This window comes from Oncorhynchus kisutch, linkage group LG6, assembly GCF_002021735.2.
Source record: "Oncorhynchus kisutch isolate 150728-3 linkage group LG6, Okis_V2, whole genome shotgun sequence".
NCBI lineage: Eukaryota > Metazoa > Chordata > Actinopteri > Salmoniformes > Salmonidae > Oncorhynchus > Oncorhynchus kisutch.
The window spans coordinates 62,100,468-62,127,816 of record NC_034179.2 but is presented as its reverse complement, the minus strand read 5'-3'; the positions used below and the strand labels follow the sequence as shown (position 1 = coordinate 62,127,816).

The window sequence follows — 27,349 nt, the reverse complement described above, 5'->3', positions numbered from 1 at the left end:
TTTCTTTGGAGAAACCGTACCCATTACATTAGGAAAACTGTTGTAATGAACACTTATGAGAATGGTGGACTGAATTTTCTGGATTTTACTACTTTAAATAATACTTTCAAGATCATTTGGATAAAACAATTCCTAAGAAGACCCACTTCTATCTGGAATTTTATTCCTCATCATGTCTTCTCTACTTTTGGTGGCCTTAACTTCATGTTGTTTTGCAATTATAATATTGACAAAGTTCCAGTGAAACTTTCTGCTTTTCATCGGCAGGTTTTCTTGTCATGGTCCTTAATTTATAAACACAATTTTTCTCCACACAGATATTATATATGGAATAATCGGGATATATTGTATAAAAATACCTCTCTGTTTTTAGAATATTGGTTCAGAAATAATATCCTATTGGTGAGCCAACTGGTAAATGCAGAGGGTTTTTTACTCAGTTATAAAGAATTCTTATCACTTTACAAGGTCCCTGTAACACCTAAAGATTTTGCAATTGTTTTAGATGCCATTCCCTCAGGTGTTGCTATGTTATTCAGGAACATGTCAAGACCTGACCCTCAGAGCCTACCTTCTATTGACCCTGTTGACTCATCAGTAGGAAAGATTTGTTTCTCTTTTGGTCCATTCAACAACAGAGCGATACGATCCTTGTTTCAGCAGGATGTTGTATCTATACCTTATGTCATGCCTTATTGGAATGGATTTATTGATAATATCTGTTGGAAAAAAGTTTGGATGTTGCCACAAACATACCTACTTGTTAACAAAATTAAGGAAATTTCCTTTAAAATTATTCATAAATATTATCCTGCCAACCACTATATGAAGAAGTTTAAGGAAAACATCAACTCAAATTGCTCCTTTTGTAATGACCACCCAGAAACAGTTGTGCATCTTTTTTGGCATTGTATGCATGTAAGAAAACTGTGGCAAGACATCAGTAGGTTTATAATTGAACACATTTATGAAGATTTTACACTATTGTGGAGAGATGTACTGTTTGGATTCTTTACATACAATAGAAATAAGCGGAATCATTTTTATGTAATTAATTTCATTATTCTTTTGGCCAAATTTCATATACACAAATGTAAATTTACAAACAGAAAACCACATTTTCGTACCCTACAAAAAGAAATTGAACTGTATTTTAAGACGGTTAAATGCTCTACTAACAAAAAAGCTGTTAGAATTGTAAGTATATGCATGTCCCTTAAGGTCCTTGTGTAATTGTAATGTGATATTGTACCCCCTAGCTCGATTGTCTATTATTTGTAATCTATGTATGCTTGTGTTCCCTCATGTGCTTTATGTATTGATTTGTTGTTAATAAAAAAAAAAAAAAAAAAAAATAATAATAAAAAAAAAAAAAAAAAAAAAAAAAAAAAAAAAAAAAAGATAACGTTAACTGGTAACGTGATCAAATATTTTGTTTGTCCAAAGAGCAAACAGACCCAGTATAACTTGGCCTACACTTCTGTCCACAGGACGTCGCTAGCATACAACACTAAAGTATCCCTCATGGTTCGGCCTGGCTGGTACTGAAAATCTCCACTTCAGGTGCGATGAGCAAAGTTGGGCCAGACATGACCAAATAATAGCCAAGCATGCACTGTATTTTCAATTGCTGGTGAATACTGTCAACAATATTGACCACATGATTATAGGAATAAATATAGGCTAACATAAGTCGGTCAGTGCACCAGCGACAAAGGAACGCTTGAGGGGGTATGACTAACTAAACTGGTATGTGGACGGCGCAAGTGGCGCGTTGGTATCCTATTTGCCCCATCAGCGAAATAGAGCCTGAGAGAGAAAAAAATAAAGGAAAGCAGGGCGAGAGAGATAAGCGAGAGAAAGCATGTGCTGCGTCGACTTCTCCCTCTCTCCCCTCCTTTCTACCCGCCTCCGGGCACGGGAGTTTCCTGCCTCCCCTTCCCAGCCCCCCCCCCCCCCCCCCCCCCCCCCTCAATCTTGCAGCGCTGTTGAACAAAAGAGGGAGAGAGAGATGAGGTAGCAACATAGCAAGCACAAGAGCTCAATTTGACATCCCACGGCGTGGTCTGTAGCCTAATTTTACCGTTACCGTTTACCATAGCTTGTATCAAAAGAAAAAGACAATTCGGCGAATTCTGGGTGGAGATTTTAATCGTAACTTACTGAACTTGTGTTCTCTTTTCTCGCACGTTGCATTTTCTGTAATATTTGGATTTGTGATCAAGAAAAGCAAAATGTTAAGGATAATGTTTCATGTCACTCAATAAGATCAGGTAGGCCTAGGTGGATAGCATGCGGTTTCTATGTGATTTTGTTCATATTTTGCTATCTGTAGTGTACAGTAGCCAGTCTGTAGTGTACAGTATGCACTACTGCATGTGCGGTTTAAAGTGGGTGTGTCATCATTGTGTGTGCATGCAGGCTATGGTGCGCGCGCGTGTGTCTGAGAGAATGCACCAGTCATTTGTTCATTCTGCAATTTACTCCTGTGCATGAGAGAAATAGCGAGGGAGGGCAGGGAGAGGGTGCATGTGTATTTATGCCTCTCTTTCTCTCTCTCTCTCTCTCTCTCTCTGTGTGTGTGTGTGGTGTGTAAGGCAGGCGGGCATGCATGTATATGTGTCTGTAGGCATCTTGCATTATGCATTCAGTGGTTTTCCAAACAGATATATGTTAGTCTGCATAAGTCATTGATCATCTTTACATAGAATTTGCTAGAATTTACAGTGTTCCTGCTTTTTTGATGAATTACATGTGCAATTCACCCCAAGTCCCCCCCCCCCCTCCACAAACACGTCTAGGTGGGCTAAAATCACATTTTCCATGATGTGCTCATTCCACTTTCCTCCCCTCCCTTCTCTCCTCCATCCCCTCTTCATTCTCCTCTAGTATGTCAGTCTCACTCCCTGAATTAATTGCAGATAATTATTATATGTAAATGTCATCAAAATGTACAATATTTATTATAATAACCATTACATTTCCCATGTATGTTTATATTTTCACAACATTCATCTTTGTAAAGCGGGTTGGGTGGTACTTAGATTTAATTGTATTACTCAACAACGCCTCTTAGCGAAGCCGAACACTTTTTTATAAATTACATGTACACACAGTATACTCTAACAACCCTGTAAATGGAATGAAAGTATTTACAGGACAGAGAATATCCAAATGTCAAGTTGTAGAGGAAGTAAGGCCGGGAGTCAAATGCACCTTATCGGCAAACGCATTGCACCTGACTTTTAAAGGTAAATTACGTTGGATAACAGTATTCCCCTTTTGTTGGGCTTTCGAGATCAAGTGTGTTTATATGTGGTGTCTCAATTAAATAGCCTGTAGGCTATATGCATGGGGGGGAGCCCGAGGCAGTTGTCTTTCCAATTACATTCACTTCCGAAGTATGACAGGCGATAGTTTCGGTTCCTACATTGACTAGATATTAAGTATTGATAACACATTTATTTGTCTCTGCCTGCTAAAAGTTATGCACAACGTAGTTCTAGCGAAGTGCACGTGTCTACTCTCCTAATCTATTTCAACCCAACTCTGGCTTTCTTTCAAACTATGTCTAGCCTATTGGCTGATATCGCCCAATAAGCAATTAACCGAAATGTCGTTTTTTTCCCCCGAATATTAAACAACTAATTGACCAACGTCGGTTAAATGGCGTAGTTCCTTTTTTATGAGCTCAGCGCGCTGTTTCTCTAGAGATAAATCCTAACAAGCACGAAAGACATCAAATCAAAAACGCTGCAGAGAATTTAGTTTTTAATAGGCAAATATTAAACCTAGTAATTTGGTAATTCACTACAATGACCAGAATCCATTGCGCATATTCTTCCCGGCAGACCCACACAGACCTCTTGAGAGAGGAATGTACTCAACACAGCAATGAGAGGGATAGGGGAAGTTTGGGGTGTATAGTTATACTTCCCGATTGATAGTTGTAGCAGTCTTGAAAGTATGCCATACCTATTTTGAAGAACTACTAAAATAGTGATTTCGTCAGCTCTTCAACATGGGCAGATGTGGCAACCCAATGATCACGTCTAGCCTTTTCGCTAGCCAAGGAGAACTTGGCTCGTTGGGGAGAACAGAAATTACATTAGATGGTTCTCTGGCTGTTGCTGCCTGAGCAGAGATGAGATGATGAAATTAAATAATAGAGTAATATACACAACTGAAATATTTTATTTAAATAAAGTCATGTGAATAAATGATGGTTAATAATAAGTGATAAGCAGTAATGGGCCTTCACTACTATCATGGGGCTCTTATTAATTGCTTCATTCTGAGTTGTTAGAGACAATGGACTGTTTTGAATGTTTTGGCAATTGAATGTTCTCAATGTGTGGCTTTGGAATTTAAATTTTAAAAGCTGTAAATAATTTAAAGGTCATATTTCATAATGCATTTAATGAAAAACAAAAATATATCTATCAACACCGAAAACCGTTAATATTTAGTTTTTTAAACGAACTGACATCAAAAAAGGACTAATCGCTCAGCACTAGGCCCAAAATCAATGGTACTTCATCCTCATATTTCTTAGGCTATTTTTGCGCATTTTGATCTTGCCTAGGCCGGCAAAACTGCTGTGTAAGCTGTGTAACATACACCTAAAATAACATTGCAGGACTGTGGTCAGGTTCGGGACCAGTTCTTGCAGGAGCGGGTGGGAGTCAGACAAGAAGCCAGTGGGAGCGTGCAAAAGCAGCAGAAGTGGGATGAAGAAATCAGTCCTGTGCAAACCTCTTATTTAAACTTAAACCGAAAATCTACAGTGTTTACAATTAATGTTATCTCCACAAGCGTCGAGAACATTGCCTTTAAGAGGTGCATTGTCGACAGTGCAATGCGCTTGTCAACAACGCACCTTTAATCCATTTACTGCAGTGGGCAAAATCGGCCACACAGTGTTTCTTAGTAGTCTTAAACAAATCTACTTTGAACAAAAAGTATATACCTCACACAAATGGTTATAAGCTTAAAAAAAAGAAGATACATGTAACATGTCAGATTTAGAGTTTAAATGTATTCAATTGGAGTTTGCATTCCAACATTACACTTTATATACTGTGCATCACAGAAGACTGAAATATAACAAAACCGTTTGACATAGAAACACCAGATTTTCTGTAAAAAAAAAAAAAAAAAGTTTATTCATTATGAAATTATTAAAATATTAATAACATTCCACCCATGAGGCCACTCGGTCATTTGATTGCAGAAAAGGGCAACTTAAATCCCTGCCTAAGTAAGGAAGTGAGGGAAGGGGTGTACGTTTGTCTTGTGGACAATATGTAAGAGCCAGGTTAGGTTGATTGCTTGGGGAATTCAAACCGTCCCCACCCTAAATCGAGTTTATAATAATTATAATTTCATTAACACTTTGGACTCAATTCAATAAAACCCGCATTGCAGTATTTATGCAGTAGCTCTTTTTCCAATGGTCAAATTGTCTAACCAACTACTACTACCAGCTCACTGGACACAGATGTCAATTTAATGTCTATTCCATGTTGGTTCAATGTAATTTAATTGAAATGACGTGGAAACAACATTGATTCAACCAGTGGGAGCCAGGCCCAGCCAATCAGAATGAGTTTTCCACACAAAAGGGATTTATTACACACAGAAATACTCCTCAATTTTATCAGCTGTCCTGGTGGCTGGTCTCAGACGATCCCACAGGTGAAGAAGCTGGATGTGGAGGTCCTGGGCTGGTGTGGTTACACGTGGTCTGTGGTTGTGAGGCCGGTTGGATGCGGCTTATGGTAGAGAAAGGAATATTCAATTCTCTGGCAACAGCTCTGGTGAACATTCCTGCAGTCAGCATGCAAATTGCCCGCTCCCTCAAAACTTGAGACATCTGTGGCATTGTGTTGTGTTACAAAATTGCACATTTTAGTGTCCCCGGCACAAGGTGCACCTGTGTAATGATCATTCTGTTTAATCTGCTTCTTGATATGCCACATCTGTCAGATGGATGGATTATCTTGAAAACAAATAAATGCTTGCTAAAAGGGATGTTAACACATTTGTGCACAAAATATGAGAGAAATTCGCTTTTTTGTGCATATGGAACATTTCTGGGATCTTTTATTTCCGCTCATGAAACATGGGACCAACACTTTACATGTTCTGTTTATATTTTTGTTCAATATATATTATTGATCGATTGACTATGACTTTTCAAATCACCTAGCAGTGCTATTTGCAGAGTTAGTTCCAAGTAAATGCTCCAATTCTTCAGCCATTCCTGAACCTGCAACCAAAAACCAAAATAAGTGATCCAATGATTCTGTCTCTATGGCAGGTTTGAATGTATCCCAGCCTTACTATTTGATACGGACTAATCCTTATTACCTCTAATCCTCACTCTAACTCTCATTCAAAATGATAAGAGGGTTGACAGACTTGTCTTATGTCCGATTTAGTCGGTCAAGTAACTGTGATATGTAGTTGTCTAACTTAGCTAACTTAGGTTGTGTAACTTACGTAAGGGAATAGCGCCACGTAAGTGTGACGTCACCTGTCGGAAGACTTTGTTCACTTACCAGGTCGACTACATTGCAGACTTTACGTTTCACCAAACAATGGCTGAGTACCACATCATCGACTGCGGAGTCAGGCATCAGATTGTTTGATCATATGATGTGGTTAGCAGACATTTAAAACACCTATCAAGGTGTTGTGAGATATGTCAGGAGTCTGAAATGTAGTCAGCCTGGAACACGACCAAATGCTGAGAGAGGTGTGCAGATAGGAGGGGTGTGGCATAAAGGTTAGAGGGGTGGGGCTTGATGGGTGTGGCTTATCTTAAGGAGGAGTCAGACACAGCTCAGTGCCCACAAAATTCATCACTAAGCTAAGGACCCTGGGACTAAACACCTCCGTCTGCAACTGGATCCTGGACTTTCTGACGGGCCGCCCCCAGGTGGTAAGGGTAGGTAACGATACGTCTGCCACGCTGATCCTCAACACTGGGGCACCTCAGGGGTGCGTGCTTAGTCCCCTCCTGTACTCCATGTTCACCCACGACAGCGTGGCCATACACGACTCCAACACCATCATTAGGTTTGCTGACAACACAACAGTGGTAGGCCTGATTACCCACAACGATGAGACGGTCTGTAGGGAGGAGGTCAGAGACCTGGCAGTGTGGTGCCAGGACAACAACCTCTCCCTCAATGTGAGCAAGACAAAGGAGCTAATCGTGTACTACAGGAAAAGGCGGGCCGAACAGGCCCCCATTAACATCGACGAGGCTGTAGTGGAGCGTGTCGAGAGTTTCAAGTTCCTTGGTGTCCACATCACCAACAAACTATAATGGTCCAAACACACCAAGACAGTTGTGAAGAGGGCACGACAACACCTTTTCTCCCTCAGGAAACTGAAAAGATTTGGCATTGGTCCCCAGATCTTCAAAAGGTTCTACAGCTGCACCATTGAGAGCATCCTGACCGGTTGCATCACCGCCTGGTATGGCAACTCCTCGGCATCTGATCATAAGGCGCTACAGAGAGTTGTGCGTACGGCCTAGTACATCACTGGGGCCAAGCTTCCTGTCATCCAGGACCTATATGCTAGGCAGTGTAAGAGGAAAGCCCAAAAAATGGTCAAAGTCTCCAGTCACCCAAGTCATAGACTGTTCTCTCTGGTACCGCACGGCAAGCGGTTCCGGAACGCCAAGTCTAGGACCAAAAGGCTCCTTAACACCTTCTACCCCCAACCCACGAGACTGTTTATTATTTATGCATAGTCACTTTACCCCTACCTACATGTACAAATTACCTCGACTAACCTGTATATAGCCTTGTTATTGTTATTTTATTCTGTTACTTTTTATTATTTTTTACTTTAGTTTATTTGGTAAATATTTTCTTAACTCTTTCTTGAACTGCATTGTTGGTTAAGGGCTTGTAAGTAAAGCATTTCACGGTAAGGTCTACACCTGTTGTATTCGGCGCATGTAACAAATAAAGTTTGATTTGATTTGATACTTCATGACATTGATTTGATACTTCATGACATTGATTTGATACTTCATGACATTGATTTGATACTTCATGGCAGTGTTAAACAAGTTAACATTTATTTTATATTTGAGATACTTCAAAGTAGCCACCCTTTACCTCGATGACAGCTTTGCTGAGTCTTGGCATTCTCTCAACCAACTTCATGAGGTATTCACCTGGAATGCATTTCAATTAACAGGTGTGCCTTGTTAAAAGTTAATTTGTTGAATTTCTTTCCTTCTTAATGCGTTTGAGCCAATCAGTTGTGTTGTGGTATACAGAAGATAGCCCTATTTGGTAAAAGACCAAGTCCATATTATGGCAAGAACAGCTGAAATATGAAAAGAGAAATAACAGTCCATCATTACTTTAAGACATGAAGGTCAGTCAATCCGGAACATTTCAAGAACTTTTAATGTTTTTTCAAGTGCAGTCGCTATGATGAAACTGGCTCTCATGAGAACTGCCCCAACAAAGAAAGACCCAGAGTTACCTCTGCTGCAGAGGATACGTTCATTAGAGTTACCAGCCTCAGATTGCAGCCAAATATATGTTTCACAGAGTTAAAGTAACAGACACATCTCAAACATCAACTGTTCAGAGGAGACTGTGTGAATCAGGCCTTCATGGTCGAATTGCTGCAAAGAAACCACTACTAAAGGACACCAATAATAATAAGAGACTTGCTTGGGCCAAGAAACACGAGCAATAGTCATTGACCGGTGGAAATCTGCCCTTTGGTCTGATGAGTCCAAATGTGAGATTTTTGTTTCCAACCGCTGTGTCTTTGTGAGACGCAGAGTAGGTGAACGGATGATCTCCGGATGTGTGGTTCCCACTATGAAGCATGGAGGAGGAGGTGTGATGTGTGGGTGCTTTGCTGGTGACACTGTCAGTGATATTATTTAGAATTCAAGGCACACCTAACCAGCATGGCTACCACAGCTTTCTGCAGTGATACGCCATCCCATCTAGTTTGCGCTTAGTGGGACTATCATTTGTTTTTAAACAGGACAATGATCCAACACACCTCCAGGTTGTGTAAGAGCTATTGACCAAGAAGGAGAGTGATGGAGTGCTGCATCAGATGATCTGGCCTCTACTATCACCTGACCTCAACCCAATTGAAATGGTTTGGGGCGGGTTGGACTGCAGAATTAAGGAAAAGCACCCAACAAGTGCTCAGCATATGTGGGTACTCATTCAAGACTGTTGGAATAGCATTCCAGGTGAAGCTGGTTGAGAGAATGCCAAGAGTGTGCAAAGTTGTCATCAAGGCAAAGGGTGGCTACTTTGAAGAATCTCAAATATAAAACATTTGGATTTGTTTAACACTTTTTAGTTACTACATGATTCCATATGTGTTATTTTATAGTTTTGATGTCTCCATTATTATTCTACAATATAGAAAATAGTAAAAAATGAAGAAAAACTCTTGAATGAGTAGGTGTATCCACACTTTTGACTGGTACTTTATGTATTTAAAATTTTAACTCAACACTAAATTACTTTACCAGATAGAGCAGCTTTTCTGGAGTGGGTAAGTCATATTATCTGTATAGGAAAGTCACTAAAAGCACATTTTATTTGCCGTAAAAGCATGGTTTAATCATAATGAAAGACAAACACACACTGTGCTGCTTGCCACAATGTAGGGCGAGATGCAACTGCAACTTTGAGAGTGAGAGAGGATGGAGGCTTGCCTCGAAGCGCTGGATATCTAGTTATGACATGCATAATCTTAATTAGGTCCACAGAATCATACCTACCAAGGAGCAGCTTCTCTGTCCCAGCCAACCATACTTCATTGTGGATTTTGGCGGAGCCGGTTACTGGTACTGAAAGATTTTTTGGTGGAGTAGTTGTCACAAGCCGTACCACCCTCTCAAGCCCTAGAGCCTGAGAAGGGAGATATGGAGATATGAAGGAAGGAAGAAGTATGATTTTTGTTTTGGTTTTGTCAATGTACATTTTTTTGGGGGGGTGGATCAAGTTAGTTTTCCCTACCATGTATGGATTTAATTTTTACACAGTTTTTTCAACCCGTCCAGTTGGTGGCGGCAATACACCTGGAATACGTTTCTGAGTGACAGAGTGAGGGCTTTGCATAGGCAGTTTGTTGCGATATTTGTGGGACTGGAAAAAAAAAATATATAATGTTATTTTCGGAACAGAATAGATCACTTTCGTTTTTGGTTTGGGTTCTGTTCCTCAAATAATTTCCTTTATTTTACGGTTTTCGGTTCTGTTCCCTGAACCGGTTCCAACTAGTTATAAGAGAAGTGCCTTTTCCTCTGCCATTTACTCTGTCTAACATTGCAGGTCTTCAGTCATAGCCTACTCCGTTCTGTTTTATTGCTTTATTGTATTGCATAGTTGTAAAAAAACATGTTATTTTCCAAACATTTCCTCTCTTTGAAGAACATCTATTACATTCCCAGAGGCTGTCATACCTATGTGGAAAGATATTCTCATTGGTCAGTCAGTCGGTTGCTACTGGCAACAGTGCATTATTAACAGAGTAGGTAAAATGTTTATTGGCAGTAGTCTCAAATAGCATCCTATGTCCCAATTAACACCCTATTCCCAACAGTATATGCCTTCAGAAAGTATTCATACCCCTTGACTTATTACACATTTTGTTGTGTTACAGCCGTAATTTAAAATGTATCCATCTACACACAATACCTGTGTGAATACTCAATAACATAAGTATTCACACCCCTGAGTCAATACTTTGTAGATGCACCTTTTGCAGCGATTACAGCTGTGAGTCTTTCTGGGTAAGTCTCTAAGAGCTTTACACACCTGGATTGTTCAAGCTCTGTCAAATTGGTTGTTGACCATTGCCATAGATTTTCTAGTAGATTTAAGTGAAAACTGTAACTCAGCCACTCAGGAACATTCACTGTCTTCTTTGTAAGCAACTCCAGTGTAGATTTGGTGTTTTAGGTTATTGTCCTGCTGACATGTGAATTCCTCTCTCAGTGTCTAGTGGAAAGCAGATTAAACCAGGTTGTCCTCTAGGATTTTGCCTGTGCTTAGCTCCATTCCATCATTTTTTTTATCCTGAAAAACTCCCCAGTACTTAACAATTACAAGGATACCCATAACATGATGCAGCCACCACTATGCTTGAAAGTATGGAGAGTGGTACTCTGCAATGTGTTATATTGGATTTTCCCCAAACATAACACTTTGTCTTCAGGACAAAAAGTGAATTGCTTTGCCAAATTGTTGTAGTATTACTTTAGTGCCTTGTTACAAATGGTATGCATCTTTTGGAATATTTGTATTCTGTACAGTCTTCCATCTTTTCACTCTGTCAATTAGGTTAGTATTGTGGAGTAACTACAATGTTGATCCATCCTCACAGCCAATAAACTCTGTAACTATTTTGAAGTCAATATTGGCCTCATGGTGAAATCCCTGAGTAGTTTCCTTTCTATATGGTCCCCGGATGTTGCTTACCCACCCCTCAGATGGTTAGCTGACTACGATTTGGTAAAATGTCAAGTTTTAATCTAAGCAGTCCCAATGAAGAAAGCCATTGCTTGCTGGCTGGTCCCTGGTATACCTGTATAAAATGTTTAGAAACGCTAGTCTATAGTATATTGTACGGTTGATCAGAACATTGCAGGAGCTCTAAGACTTCCATGCTAACAAACTGGTAATTCGATAACACCACAATGCAAGTAACTGTCAAATGAATCATGTTCTCTATTTCCTCTGTTCATTTCAGTTGAAGAAGATCAAAAGTCCAATCAAGACCAATCATCAAACAGGCCCAAACTACCAGTGAAAACAACATCGTCCGCATTCTGCCATGGCTTCCAACACCAATGTTGCCCCCAGTGGAGTGGAGGGAGAACAGCAGCCAGAGCAGACTGTCACCTCCCAGCCAACCAGCGCTGAGCACCAAGAGACAGCCCCTGACTCCAGCCAATCAGAACCCAAAGACCACTTGGCAGTAATCAGCGAGAAGATGGAGACCAGTAAATAAATATTCCACCCCCCCCCCCTATCCTCCTCCACCCCACCCCGTTCTCCTCCACCCTACCCACCCCAACTTGAAATGAACACCCCTCTCAACACTTTGAGCTCATCTCTGTTGTTGTGATCTACGACTCTACAAATGTTTGTTTTCTAGAGATGTCCCTTCACTTCCCCTTCTCATTACCCTGAGTGTCTGGCCCTGTCCGTCCGGGAATCACTTAAGACAGATGCATGATTTACAGATAGCAACCTTCTCTTCAGCACCCTTTCTTTTTTCAATGACTCAATCCTCCCCTCCCTCCACTAGTCTTTCAATTAAACTCTTTCTTTCTATCCCTTTCCAAACGAAAAGTATATGTAGGTTATTGGCTTGACCACACCATACGTCAATCACTTGTGCCCTTCCAAAAAAAAAAATATTTAAAGGTTTGAAACTGCAGTAAAAGGGCAGTAATTGCAGTCAACTGTGGTACTTTGGATGCAGTTTTTGTAGCATATAGAAATTATACTGCACTCTGAATGCAATATTTTTTCAGAAGGGGTATCAGAGCCATTTGAGAATTGTACAAATATATTGATTTGAACCACAAAAAAATGCCTCTGTCTAGGCCTACCTGCACTCACCTGCTCTATCTAGACTGCCTCATGAATTACTGTTGTTGTCAGGTTGTGCAGCATAATTCAACAAGTGTGTCAATAACAGGATACCCTCGGATTAAAAATCAACACGCTCTAGAACAGTTTTGAACAAGTTAATTTCTTCCAAAGTGAAGGAGAAGCAAGAGAGAGCTCTAGATTACACATATCTATACATCAGTGGTGGTCAGTGCCATTTAAGATGAGGGAGGACGATTTTTCATGAGCATGGCCTTATTTCTATTACATTCTATTGTCAATTCATATTCCATTCACCCAGTTCAATGTAACAGTGATAGGTTTAGGCTACTACATGAGGTTGCTATAACCTAGTCTATGAATGAAAGTTTACAATGTAGGTGCACACAGGTTGAGAGAAAAAGTTGACGAGTCAGACAGAGACATATTCACATGGACAGACAGTGACACATTCAATACCGCCTTGTACACTCTTGCCTGCATCTAGCTGATATAGGGTGTAATCATTAGTCCAACAGTTGCAAACAAAAGTTTCTATTGGATAAATTCAGGTATGTTTGTCCCCATTTTGTTCCGTTTGCTTCCGTTTAAGAAACGTTTTTCAACAGAATTTGCAGAATGAATATACCCCTGATCATGCGTAAACACAGTTCACTTTCATAGCAGCCTCGTTCTATTCCTTCTCACATCTATTCACTCTCCTCTCACCTTTTCCCTTCGCTTGTGGACTTCAATGCACAACACATCAGCTGTATGTGACCAGGCGAAAAAAAACTTTCCAAGCCGAACCATAACCGCTACACACAGCCTGCATCGTTGTCACCATAGTAGCTAAAGTAACATCATAGTCAACATAGCTAATAGAACTAACGCGTTAGTAAACCCGCTACAATCATGCAGTAACGTTACAGTGTACAGTCAGTAAGCAGTTATGCCGGCAGGCCCTGGTGGCAACACATTTGTAAAACCAAAAGCTTACCTTGACTTGGAAGAGTTCCAGTGTTGGGTTGGATAGTCATAGCCAGCTAGCTAACATAGCATCCCTCTGTTTGAGCAGGGTGTTTGAGTAGGCTAAACTAGCTAGCACATCGGCTTCTTGTCATTGTTGCTAGTCATCTGAGAGTTCGGAATCATAACAACACCCCTCTTCCGACCACATTTATACACGCACATAGTTTTTGTGACGTTGTCAGCCAACCCGTCTATAGATGTTGAATCATGTCTGGATTCCCGATTTTGGCAACGAAACTATGAGGACATTCTCTCGTTCCTTCTTTGTCCCTCCTTTTCACCCTCCTTCCCCTCCTTGCCTCCCTCTACCCACCCTACTACAGGTAATGGAATGTGTGCTGCCGACTCCTCGCCCACATCTTCCATCTCGTCCCCCAAGCGACTGCAACACGCAAAACCAACCAACGGCCGGGCGCGGAAAGGAAGCCGCTCTGGGTCCCTGCTGGGTCATGGGGCAGGGTCTCCCAGGCCTTCCATCAGCCGTCAGCCCAGCACTGTGACAGAGGAGGACAACGGCAAGCCCCCTAGAGACTACCTGATCCTGGCCATCCTGTCCTGCTTCTGCCCCTTGTGGCCCATCAACATCGTGGCTCTCGTCTTCTCTGTTATGGCGAGTGGAACTTTTTAAGTATTTGACATGTGGTTTGTAAGTGTTGTCTGTGAAGGAATGTGTGTGTGTGCATGAGTGCCTGTGATATCTAAGAAACACCACAAAGATGAACAGCTAAAAGCAGTGGGAGGCCGCAATGTGTTAGTGATCACCTGCTGGGAAATGAACAGAAAATGATGGCCAATGTTCTGGTCAGAAGAGATGGGACTGCCACCCACTGCTTTTAACTTTTTGTCTTCACAGTGAGTTTTGCCTGTGTGTCTGTCTCTCCGTCTGTCTGTCTGCCTGCCTGCATGCATGGGTATATTTGTGTGTGTATGTTGAAGAAGGGGTATGTGAATGAATTACTGTGTGTATTTATTTATATGTCATATCTGTGTTCTTCATGCAGTGGTCCCTTTATATACACCAACTAGGGTCCCAAAATTCCCAGGTTTTCCAGAAATCCCAGATTATGGATTCCTGGATTTCCTGCTTAATTCCCTCCTGATTCTAGGATTCTTCCAACCAGGATTTCTGAACAACCTGGTAATTTTGGTAAACTTACTAGCATTTTGTAACCTAATCAATAACATGTCTCCCTACTCTCCAGTCGAGGAACAGCCTGCAGCTGGGGAACGTTGACGGGGCGCGGCGTCTGGGCCGGAACGCAATGGTGCTGTCCATCGTCTCGCTAGTTGGCGGGGTCATCATCATCATCGCAGCCATCGTCTTAAACTGGGGAAGTGAGTGGCCAAAGTGGCTGAGCTCTCGAGTTCTTGTTGCGGTGCTGTTTTGTGTCTGTCGTTACATGCAGCTTTTGTTTGTTTGTTTGTGTGTGTTCTATCCTGCTTTGGTCATGTATGTGTTTGTGTTTGTGCTTGATTTTTGGTGCTGGGTTAGGTTAGTGCCCGTTGTTGTACCTTTTTGTTCGTTTTTTTCCCTATCTTGGCCAGGATTCAATCTGAATGCGTTGTCAACAATGCGCCATTTAATGGTAATTTCCTATTGAGTCGACATATGCAGCGTTTACCGTGAATGTGAACACAGGATCATTGCTTTTAAAAGCTGCTTTGTCTACAAACACGATCAGATTGAATCCTGGACTTTGTAGCTCTGTTATCTGTTTTTGATTTTCTGTTTGTGGTGGAGGTTGAAGTTTATTGGGAGGAATCTTGTCCTGGAGGCAGAGCTGAGCGGTTCCCCGCTAGATGGGTGAGCCGCAAAATCAAAATTGTCTATATCGTAAAAAAGTAATGAGATTTTTAAAAAGTTAGTCTTAGGCATGAGGTTAAGGTTAGGGCAGGGTCAGCTTACAGAATGGGCACACAGGGCATGTGCCCTGGGGCCCCCAACCTCCAGGGTTGGGAGGGGTGCCCTGGAGGTTTGTGCCCAGGGGCCACTTTGTGGCTTGGCCAGCTAGTGACCACCCTGCAGAGCTGCCTACAGGACAAGATTCAGCCCAATAAATGCCAACCTGCGTTTGATGTGTCTGGTTCTTTATTTGCGTCCATTTGTGGCTGGTTTGAGTCAGACCGTTTTCAGTGTTTGTACTTCATAACATTATCGATGACATCTTTGCAAACACCCTTGTGTTTTCTCTTTTATTATTAGGCATAATAAAATCCTGAGGGTCACCATGGAAACCAGGAGCAAGATCACAAGACAAGCACACAAAACAACCATCCCAACCAGACTTTTCCCCTTTCCTACGATCAAAACACTATTCTACAAAAGCACCTGCAACCTACAGTATAGTCCCTCGTCCCTTTTTTTGTTGCTGCACGAGCATGTATGGCCTGTAATATGTTCTCTGAAATGGATAGACAAGTCCGTCATCTCTACCTCCTACACCACGGACCCCAACGCTGCCACCAGTGGTGTTAGGGCACGGTAAACGTATGTAAACGCCGGATACGCACGTTTTTAATTTTGCTCTAGTGTTTACCCACCTTTTGCAGACAAATGCATTATTTACCGCGAACAGCGATCAGGAGTTACCCACCTATTTTTGTTGACCACTCGTCACTTGCTGCCGCCATCACTCAGAAAGTCGAAGGCGTCATGTAGAACAACACTGAGGTAGGATAGACAGTGACAACCAGACTGGTTCCTCTGAATAAGAGAGACACGTCTAACTCTGGTCAACGATGCCATGATCCCCTGCAATGGTTGCATGAGTCTCTCAGACTGTATTTAATGTCTCTGCATAGTTTTCCAGGACCAGGCTGCCTCTCCCAGGCTGCTCCTCCCAGGCTGCTCCTCCCGAGCTGCTCTTCCCAGGCTGCTCCTCCCAGGCTGCTCCTCCCAGGCTTCTCCTCCCAGGCTGCTTCTCCCAGGCTGCTCCTCCCAGGCTGCTCCTCCCAGGCTGCTCCTCCCAGGCTGCTCCTCCCGAGCTGCTCCGAACGTGACAAAACACGGTGTCACCGGCAAAGGACATCTGCTTTTCTCTGTACTGGGATTATTTTCTTCCACTGTACCATTCATCTCCAGTCAGTCCACACCACTGTAACACAACCAAGGAATCCTTTTAACTGTGACGTCAGAAACCATCTCACACTATGGGAGCAAGTTAAAGAAGTCAAAGGGAGAGTTAGGGAGGGAGGTGACAGGATTGGAATTGATCTTTGATAAATGTGATGATGTTGATGGGGGGGGGGGGGGCTTTTTTGTTCTGAATTTGTTCCATATCGTTCTTTTCTGTAAAGGGGGGGAGGAGTTAGAGACAGATGGGACCATCTGTAGTTTGATTTAGGGAAAAACCTTGGGTCCCCATCTATCTTTGCTTCATCGTCTTCGGTTAAAAATACCTGGAATCTGGGGAGAATGAGCCACTCTGGGTTGGGGATTGAGGCAGGGCTGGTAACTCGCATGCACTCTAAAACATGCACACACACACACAAACATCACACACACACACACACACACACACACACACACACACACACACACACACACACACACACACACACACACACACACACACACACACACACACACACACACACACACACACACAAACATCCATACGGTGGAATGTGAGAGAAGACAGATGTACGCAGTTACACACAGAGACACAGGCAGGCACACCCATACAGCGGAATGACATTCTCATTGGCTGAGAGAAGGAGGGAGATAAAGAACAGGAGAGGAGAAGAGGGAGGGGAGGATTGGGGATAGCTGCATGGGCTTCAGTCCTTTGTTTGGCACAGATAGAGGCAAAGAGGATGTGTGTGTGTGTGTGTGTGTGTGTGTGTGTGTGTGTGTGTGTGTGTGTGTTTGCGTGCGTGCTTGTGAGAGAGAGAAACAGAGAGAGACAGAGAGGGGAAGAGAAAGAGAGATGGTGTGGTGCTTGATACTGATGCTGGATAAAAGTCAGAGAATATACTAGACTGGAAAAACAGACTGAGCAGAGCCGGTTCTAGAATAAACACAAAAGACAGGCAGTCATTTTAATTTGGTTGCTTACTCTTCATTTCCCCCGCTTCTGTCCAGTATATACCTCCATATCATCTATTCCTTATTGGTAACTTATTTATTCATTTTACCTTTACTTTAACAGGGTGTCCTATTGAGACCAGGGTCTCTTTTGCAAGGGAGCCATGCATCTTCCAATTCCACAACAACAATGTTATGACAGTCTGCTTGACAGTATTTACACAATTCTAAACATAGTCTACCATCTCTGGTCAGTTTGAATTCATTCCTCTCACTTCAGTATTGCAAATGTATTGCCCACTTTACCTCTCACCTCTCTAAGTATGCATTCGTTATCTTTGATGTTTGCCTCTTTTGTTCAAATTCTATACAAATGCCTCACTGGGGTGTTTGGTCAGTTGTTACTCTCTCTCCTCCCTGGTCAGTATCAGCTCCTATGTGCTTAGTGTTTGCCCTTGTCTGGTTGTTATTCACAGAGCAGAATGACCTCTTCTCCCTCTGGGAGTCAGTCAGTGTGTCACTGTGTGCCAAAGCCTGGAATGTGAGCCAAGCCACATACAGTAGGGGCAAGGCAGTCTTTTGCTTGACTCTGGCTAAGTGCTCTGTCGGTGTGTGTGTCTGTGTGTGTGTGTGAGAGAGAGAGAGAGAGCAAAAGAGTGTGAGAGAGAAATGCAGTGTGTGTGTGTGAGAGAGAGAGAGAGCAAAAGAGTGTGAGAGAGAAATGCAGTGTGTGTGTGTGTGTGTGTCTGCCCCCGGACGCTGTTTTTAGGGAGAAGCAGTTGAGTCAGTCCCCTCCCACTCACTTTAAAGGTGTCATATTCTACTTGGCACCCACATTCCCTTCACTTCCTGAGCCCAGTCCCCTGTGCATGTTTACAGTATCGTTTAGAGTGCGTTTATACTTAAGAGTTTTTAATGGAGGCTGGGTTAACTCTAATGCTTTTACACCAAGGACATCTTTAGGTAGCTGAGAGGCTCGTTGACCCGTACAGCGCGTTGTAAATAAATCACATGCATATTTATTTGTCATGACGACACATGATGTTCACGTCCAAAGTTGACTTTTTCCACTGCGATTTGTTTGTGGGTCCAGAATAATCTATGCCAATTTGTTATTTTGAGACTCTGCTCCACCCGACCGTTTGGAGCACTTCCTCAGAACCACCCTTGAGGTCTACGCTAGCTACCATAGAAAGGCTACAATATGGTTGAAAACCAAAGGGGAAGGTTTCCCATGAGTGAGAATGTTCCACTCTGACAGTGCCAGAGTTTGATGTTTGGAAGGTTAGTGAGGGGGTGTGTCCCAATAATATATCCTTTCTACTGAAGTGTACACTCGTTCAATAGTTCCCACTAATCTAAAAGCATTGGATTAGTGGAGGCATGCAGGGTGGGAAATTCCGTTTTTAGTCCATCAGCCGTGGATGCCCAAATTTGACCAGCCACAAAAAAATGAAGATAAATCACAGAAAACGCATAAACAAATATGGTTTTTTCAACAACAAAAAAATGACATGTGGGCTTTATAAATAAATAATAAAACTGCCCCAAAATGCTCTGTGTGATCACCCGCCGATGTGGCTGGTAAGAAAAGACATTCTACCAGCTAATGACAAAATCTACCAGCATTTGGCTGGTGGCTGGTTTTCCTTTCCCACCCTGGAGGCATTGGCTAGAGGGAGTTTCTACAATACCTATTGTACCAGTTATTTATTTTCAAAGTTAACAAGTGCACACTTTGGGAGGAAGAAGAGATCATCAGGACATTGCCCAAGTCTCCTGTAATCCCATTCACGCCAAAGTGTAGCATGTCTGTTCGTACTAACCACATAAGCAAAATATATGCAGCTGAAAGTGAAAGCGGACTTTTGGCTTCTTTTATTTCCATTTCTCAATGGTTGTGCACAACTATGGATATTTAACCTGCTCGCACTATATTGTAGATGTATGTATATATTTATTTAAATACCTGATTATGCCTTTGGTTTGATATGGACTGTTATTGAGCTATTAATTATTTTGTATTATTACATTATTATCATCACTAGTATCACTATTGTCATGATTATGGTTCTATTTCACTGTTATCTCTGCTAGAGTTGTTGTTCTCTTTATGACAATTGAACAACACAAAGGAAACAATATTCTACAATGGCCTTCGCTGTTATTCAACTCGGTTGGTTTCTGAGCTTCCTTGACAAGAGAACGCAAAAAGCATGTTTACAGTTAGTTACACAATTCATATGCAGATACCTTATGTGATCACAACGACGATGACCAACCAGTTCATGAGATAATTTATACACACACCGACATAAATGTCTTGAGTAAATCTCCATATTTTCTTCGTAATTTCCTATTAATCTCTCAGGTCTTTCTTTCTCCCACCAATTCATGAATTCCTTAATTAAGAACTGAATTATTCCCAACTAATTCATGTTCTTCTGATCCTTCTTATTTTCTATAGATTATCATTATTTTATTATATGCTCTTATCCAAAGCGATACATTTTTACATATGGTTGGTCCTGGGAATCGAACCCACATTCCTGGCATTGCAAGCACCACACTCTACCAACTGAGCCATGTCGGATCACTTTACAATTATCTATTTGATCCCCTTTTCTGTTTGTTGTAAACTACATCCTGCCCAATATAATCTATATCCTGTTTTGATATATTATCTCTTTGGAGGAGAGATCTTGGTTCACTCCCAAATGAAACCCTACTCCATTTCTGGTCCCATGGGGCTCTGGTCAAAAGTAGTGCACTATATAGGGAATATGGTGCCATTTGGGAGGTAACCACAGACTGCAGCACCGGTGGTACCAGACCATCAGACCATTAGTTAATCAGTGTTGTTGTTCTTATTGTCGTTGATTACAGATCTATAATATAATCCTGAATCAGACATCTGTGCAGACTTGCCTGACTGTGCATGCCTTAATTGACTGCTTTATAAACATACAGTATGAGTATGTATGTACACTACTATGTTAATCCAATATATTGATAAAGCACTCTGTATTGATCTTGATCCTGTTTGATTATTAATGATTATTGATCAAGTTTGAAAGGAACCTTGTGAATCAACCCTAGTTGAGTACGAGCTCTGTTTTACACGGTACATTGCTACACTTGAACAAAAATGTAAACGCAACATGCCACAATTTCTACGACTTTACAGTTCATGTGAGAAAATCAGTCAATTTGAACAAGTTCACTCATTTAAACAAATTCAATCTATGGATTTCACATGACTGGGAATACAGATAAGCATATGTTAGTCACAGATAACTACAAAAAAAATCTGCAATCAGTAAATCACCAGTCAGTATCTGGTGTGACCACCATTTGCCTTCATGCGGCGCAACACATCTCCTTTGCATAAGAGTTGGATGGCGGCGGATGAATGGCACGACAATGGGCCTCAGGATCTCGTCACGGAATCTCTGCATTCAAATTGACATTGATAAAACGCAACTGTCTTCGTTGTCCATAGCTTATGCCTGCCCATACCATAACCCCACCGCCTCCATGGTGCATTTTGTCAACAATAAGCCCACACGACGCCATACACGCTGTCTGCCATCTGCCCGGTACAGCTGAAACCGGGATTAATCAGCGAAGAGCACTCTTCTCTAGCATGCCAGTGGTCATCAAAGGTGAGCATTTGCCCACTGAAGTTGGTTACAACACCAAACTGCAGGCAGGGCAAGACCCTGGTGAGGATGACGAGCACGCAGATGAGCTTCCCTGAGATGGTTTTTGACAGTTTGTGCAGAAATTCTTCGGGTGTGCAAACCCACAGTTTCACCAGCTCTCTGGGTGGCTGGTCTCAGACGATCTCGCAGGTGAAGAAACCGGATGCGGAGGTCCTTGGCTGGCGTGGTCTGCGGTTGTGAGGCCGGTTGGAGGTACTGCCAAATTCTCTAAAACAACGTTTGATGCGGGTAATGGTAGAGAAAGGAACATTAATTTATCTGGCAATTGCAGTCAGAATGCCAATTGCACGCTCCCTCAAAACTTGAGACATCTGTGTTGTGTGACAAAACTGCACATTTTAGCCTTTAATTGTCCCCAGCACAAGGTGCACCTGTGCAATGATCACGTTGTTTAATCAGCTTCTTGATAAGCCACACCTGTCAGGTGGATGGATTATCTTGTCAAAGGCAAAATGCTCACTAACTGGTAAACAAATTTGTGCACAGCATTTGAGAGAAATAAGCTTTTTGTGTGTATAGAACATTTCTGGGACCTTTTATTTCATCTCATGAAACATGGGACCAACACTTTACATGTTGCGTTTATATATATGTTCAATAATACATCTCGCTACATGTTAGTCCTGAACTGCGTCAGACTCGCTCTCCTTCCATCATTTTCCATACCTTAAGAATGTGCTTGAGATAGGGTATCCGAGAAACCCACTCTTGTCTTGTGTGTGTGAATTTCTGTTACGTGTTTCCAGGATGTTGCGGTTGTCAAGGCAACAGTTGGCAGGGAGGGAGAGCAACCGGAGAAGCGGGGATGGAGCAGGGAGGGAGTGAGGTCTGACTTCTCAGTGTTAATAAAAATTCTATCTCATTTACATTTGAAATCCATATGAATTATTAAAAGCTTCTGCCTCTGTGGCTGGGAATTAAGGAGAGAGAAAACATGATAGGGGGAAAGAGTGGGGGCTGCAGAGAAAGAGGGATAGGCTGGATAGAGAAAGAGCAGTGTGAGGAGGAGAGAGAGAGAAAAAGGGAGGGGTAGAGGGGGGGGGCACGGTGGGTTGGGGAGGACGGCTACTGGAGATGGCAGTAGAGAGAAAGAAAAGGGAGGGAGAGAGGGGTAGAGGGGGGAGCACGGTGGGTTGGGGAGGACGGCTACTGGAGATGGCAGTAGAGAGAAAGAAAAGGGAGGGAGAGAGGGGTAGAGGGGGGAGCACGGTGGGTTGGGGAGGACGGCTACTGGAGATGGCAGTAGAGAGAAAGAAAAGGGAGGGAGAGAGGGGTAGAGGGGGGAGCACGGTGGGTTGGGGAGGACGGCTACTGGAGATGGCAGTAAGAGAGAAAGAAAAGGTGATGGAGGTAAACTCAAATAAAAGGGGTAGCTACAAATCACGAGAAAAAACAAGGCATTATCAGACAGATAATGAGATGGATAAGACTTGTTCTGTTTGTAAGGAGTGGTGGGGAGGCAGAGAGCAGAGTGGGAGTACAGATGGCGAGAGAGAGATAGAAAGAGGGAGATAAAAAATATTTTAAAAACAGGTAGAACGACACAAAAGCAGAAAAGGAAGGAACTAGAGAGTTAGACAGAGGTAAAGATAAAAGTAGACATGTCGAGCAAGGGAGAGAAAGAAGACAAATCTGGACTATCATAATGCAGTTGAACGCAGAGAGGAAAGGGGGAGAGGGAGGGGTCTGAAACCAAAGGTTTTTAAAAAAGAGAGCTGTAAAAGAAGGAGAGAATGCGAGAGGAAAATTAAACAATAAATAGTGTACTGTATGTGCTGTGCCTTTGATGTTCTGAACCAAGAGCCATGAAACAAACACACACACACACACGTCTTAGTAGAGTTCAAAGGAGGGTGTGTGTATGCAGGGCACAGGATCCGAGCAGGAGTAAAAAAGGGATTGATGTGTCTACATACTAAACTCTGTGAGAAGATAGATTCTGACTGGCTGGTTTTAGCAGATGGAGAGAAAGAACGCAGTGTGCTGCAGAGGACAGGGGAAAGGAAGGGAGAGGAGATCTCCTGGGAGACACCATTTGGGACTGTTACACCGGCTGCTACACTCCATATTCTCTAAGAGGATTTTTTTCCCCCCCATTGCATGCAACGCTTTATTTTTTGACATTGTCAAATGTTAAATGGTCCAAATCCAAATGATTCCAGGTAAATAACTATTTCAAAATTGTTCTGAAATGACTGATTCAAAGAGTCTTTCAGTTCAGGCTGGTAATTCAGTACGTAGCCTTTTAACCTCCTAGGAGAATCAGTATTCAATTCATTGCCTTCCAGAAAGCCAGATATTTCATATTTTAAAAGTGTGTTTGATTTGTACAGCAGCTTGACCTTGGTTGGAGGGAGTCAATTCGATCCCATTCAATTCAAAACACTTCATTTATCCAACAGGGGCCAATAATGTTAACGGTAGTGTAGATACGTAAAACCCACATAACATTAACATACGACATGATCACAGCAACAACAACACCACCAAAATGACATGGAAAAGGGGCAGACCTGCGGTGGCCTGACCCATTCAGCTCTGATGACCACCATATCTATAACCTTTCTATATAGTGTCAACTCTCTTCATCACCCAGGACACATTGCTGTGCGAAATAAATGCACTTCTGAGAGGGCGCCATAGATCCGGAAATTCACTATTTGCAATCTGACTCCTGGTGTTGTATCGTTTTTTTTTACTACCTAGCATTTTCTTCCAACTTTTTCTACTGTTCATGCTCTTTACATTAACATGCTTGTGCATTATTACATCTTGCTTATTTCACAGTTTCCTACTTGGGGGAGGGGAGGGGGGTTCTGTCAGTACAGGATGCAGTAATATCTTTTCTACCCTTCATATATTTTCCTGGTTCACCAATAAGAGAAGGAAACAGAGAGGAAGCGAGAGAGCGACTATGGGAAGATCTCAATTGTCTACCCCTCACGTCTTCTCTCCTCATCTCCTTCTCAAAACCAATTGGATGAGAAAGCAAAATGTCCCGCACCCTCTGATCTTCTCCTCCAATCGGGTTTGAGAAGGAGACGAGGAGAGAGGACGTGAGTAGTATGCAATTGAGATCTTCCCAGAGAGAAGGCGAGAAGTAGAGGGAGAGAGGGACAGAGAAGAGGGGAGTCAAGAGAGAGGGAGAGAGTTAAAGAGAGTAGAGGAGACATTTAGAGAAGGTTACAGTTAACCTTCAGGGATTTCATTTGCTTCTCTGACTGAATTATCTAATCAATCAATCCGATTAAGGGACTGCAGCCTCTCCCACACAATCTGCATCTCCTCTCCTGCATGGAGGATGGCAGTCCAGTCCAGAGGGTCACGCACCTCTTCGTCTCCCGATAAAGCCCTGACGTTGATACCACAGGAAGATTAGAGGCAGACCCGGGATGCGTCCCAAATGGCACCCTATGTAGTGCCGTTGGGCCCTGGTCAAAAGCAGTGAATATGGAATAGGGTACCATTTGGGATGCAAACCCAGAAGACCAAATCCCAGTCGCAAGGGGTTTGGTGGAGGGCCTAGGCTGGCAGTGGCTCACTCTGTGCAGTTACCAGTGTCTGATTTCTCTTGGGTGTTTTTCTTCAAATGTAGCTACTGTTATTAACCTTTCTTAGACACTCAGGTGACACTAGACACTTTCCTTTGTACTTACCTGCATTTTCCCAGGAGAGCCACCGCCTGCAATTGACCCAGTGAAGAGTTGCAGAGGAGTAGAGAGTTGATGTCGATATAGCTCCCTGCTACGTGGCAAAGATAAGGAGTTATAATTGAAGAAAGGAAATATTCTGTAAGTTTAAATGTCTTATATTTTAGCAGCAGTGATCAAAACAAAACAGATTTCATTTCTTTCTTCCAGCATAAGCCTTTGGAACCCAGCACCCAAATCATTTTTTGGACGACAAAACGTTTGAGCTGAGCACGCCAATTTCTCTATCAAAGATAAAGAGATCCCGTCTTTAATCATCTTGACCTGTAATTCACCTGAGTTTCATTAAATATGCCTACTACTACGCCAGTGTGATGAGTAACCTTTCCTGAGACCTGAAGCCTTTACTTACAAGCTCTTAAACCAACAATGCAGTTTTAAGACAATAAGTTAGGAAAATATTTACAAATAAATGAAACAAAAGTAACACAATAAAATAACAAGGCTATATACAAGGGGTAGAGTCAATGTGCAGGGGTAGAGGTTAGTCGAGGTAATTTATACAAGTAGGTAGGGTTAAAGTGACAATGCATAGATAATAAACAGCGAGTTGCAGCAGTGTAAAAACAAAGGGGGGGGGGACCTAGACTTGGCGCTTCGGTACCACTTGCCGTGCGGTAGCAGAGAGAGCAGTCTATGACTTGGGTGACTGAAGTCTTAGATTTTTTGGGGGGGCCTTCCTCTGACACCGCCTAGTATATAGGTCCTGGATGGCAGGAAGCTTGGCCCCATGATGTACTGGGCCGTACACACTACCATCTGTATCGCCTTACGGCCGGATGCCGAGCAGTTGCCATACCAGGCGGTGATGCAACCGGTCAGGATGCTCTCGATGGTGCAGCTGTAGAACTTTTTGAGGATCTGGGGACCCATGCCAAATGTTTTCAGTATCCTGAGGGGGAAAATAAGTTGTTGTGCCCTCTTTACGACTGTCTTGGACCATAATAGTTTGTTGGTGATGTGGACACCAAGGAACTACAGCCCGTCGATGTGAATGGGGGTGTGTTCGGCCCTCCTTTTCCTGTAGTCCACGATCATCTCCTTTGTCTTGCTCAAGTTGAGGGAGAGGTTGTTGTCCTGGGACCACACGGCCAGGTCTCTGACCTCCTCCTCCTCGTCTCATTGTTGTGGGTGATCAACACTGTTGTGTTGTCAGCAAACTTAATGATGGTGTTGGAGTTGTGCTTGGCCACGAAGTCGTGGGTGAACAGGGAGTACAAGAGGAGACTAAGCACGCACCCCTGAGGGGCCCCCTTGTTGAGGATCAGCGTGGCAGACGTGTTGTTGCATACCCTTACCACCTGGGGGCGGCACGTCAGGAAGTCTAGTATCCATTTGCAGAGGGAGGTGTTTAGTCCCAGGGTCCTTAATATAGTGATGAATTTAATGGGCACTATGGGGTTGAACACTGAGCTGTAGTCAATGAACAGCATTCTCACATAGGTGTTCCTTTTGTCCAGGTGGGAAAGAGCAGTGTGGAGCGCGATTGAGATTCCGTCATCTTCGGATCGGTTGAGGCGCTATGTGAATCGGAGTGGGTCTAGGGTTTCCGGGATGATGGTGTTGATGTGAGCCATGACCAGCCTTTCAAAGTACTTCATGGCTACTGACGTGAGTGCTATGGGGCGGAAGTCATTTAGGCCGGTTACCTTCGCTTTCTTGGGCACAGGGACTATGGTGGTGTGCTTGAATCATGTAGGTATTACAGACTCGGTCAGGGAGAGGTAGAAGATGTCAGTGAAGTCTCTTGGCAGTTGGTCCACGCATGCTCTGAGTACACGTCCTGCTAATCCGTCTGGCCCCGCGGCCTTGTGAATGTTGACCTGTATAAAGGTCTTGCTCAGCTCTAGCCTTTAGCTCAGTGCGATTGTTGCCTGTAATTGGGATATGTACGTACAGTCACTGTTGGGACGATGTCGTTTACGCACTTATTGATAAAGCCGGTGACTGAGGTGGTATACTCCTCAATGCCATTGGATGAATCCCAGAACACATTCCAGTCTGTGCTGGCAAAACAGTCCTGTAGTGTATCTGCTGGCTTCAATAGATCTGTCTGTTTAGTCTTAGTGTTTGGGCTTCTGTTCATAGACCTACCTTTTTGATTAAGGGCTGAATGATAAGTTAGTTGAGTAGCTGAATCAGATGTTGTTGGGATGGACCAGGATTGAGGGTTCATGTTATAAAACTACTGATTCAGAGGAAATTGTAAATGGTTGCACTTCCCCCTTGTGGCTCAACATA

At 42.8% G+C, this 27,349-nt stretch overlaps 1 protein-coding gene across 2 annotated transcripts; it reads left to right on the top strand.

Annotated features, from left to right (window-relative positions):
• The first annotated feature begins 1,986 nt into the window (after positions 1-1,986).
• LOC109893133 (trafficking regulator of GLUT4 1) lies at positions 1,987-20,710 on the top strand. Of its 2 annotated transcripts, XR_004210362.1 has the most exons (6): positions 1,987-2,273; positions 11,767-12,019; positions 13,970-14,256; positions 14,849-14,981; positions 15,850-16,317; positions 16,449-20,710. XR_004210362.1 is itself a non-coding variant. In XM_020486195.2 (5 exons), exons 2-5 carry the CDS (start codon positions 11,851-11,853, stop codon positions 15,864-15,866), a joined length of 606 nt encoding a protein of 201 aa, XP_020341784.1. In that variant the 5' UTR covers positions 1,987-2,273; positions 11,767-11,850; the 3' UTR covers positions 15,867-20,710. The 2 variants fall into 2 exon arrangements, 1 of the variants encoding a protein (XP_020341784.1); XM_020486195.2 differs by having other exon boundaries at positions 15,850-20,710.
• The last annotated feature ends 6,639 nt before the right edge of the window (positions 20,711-27,349 follow it).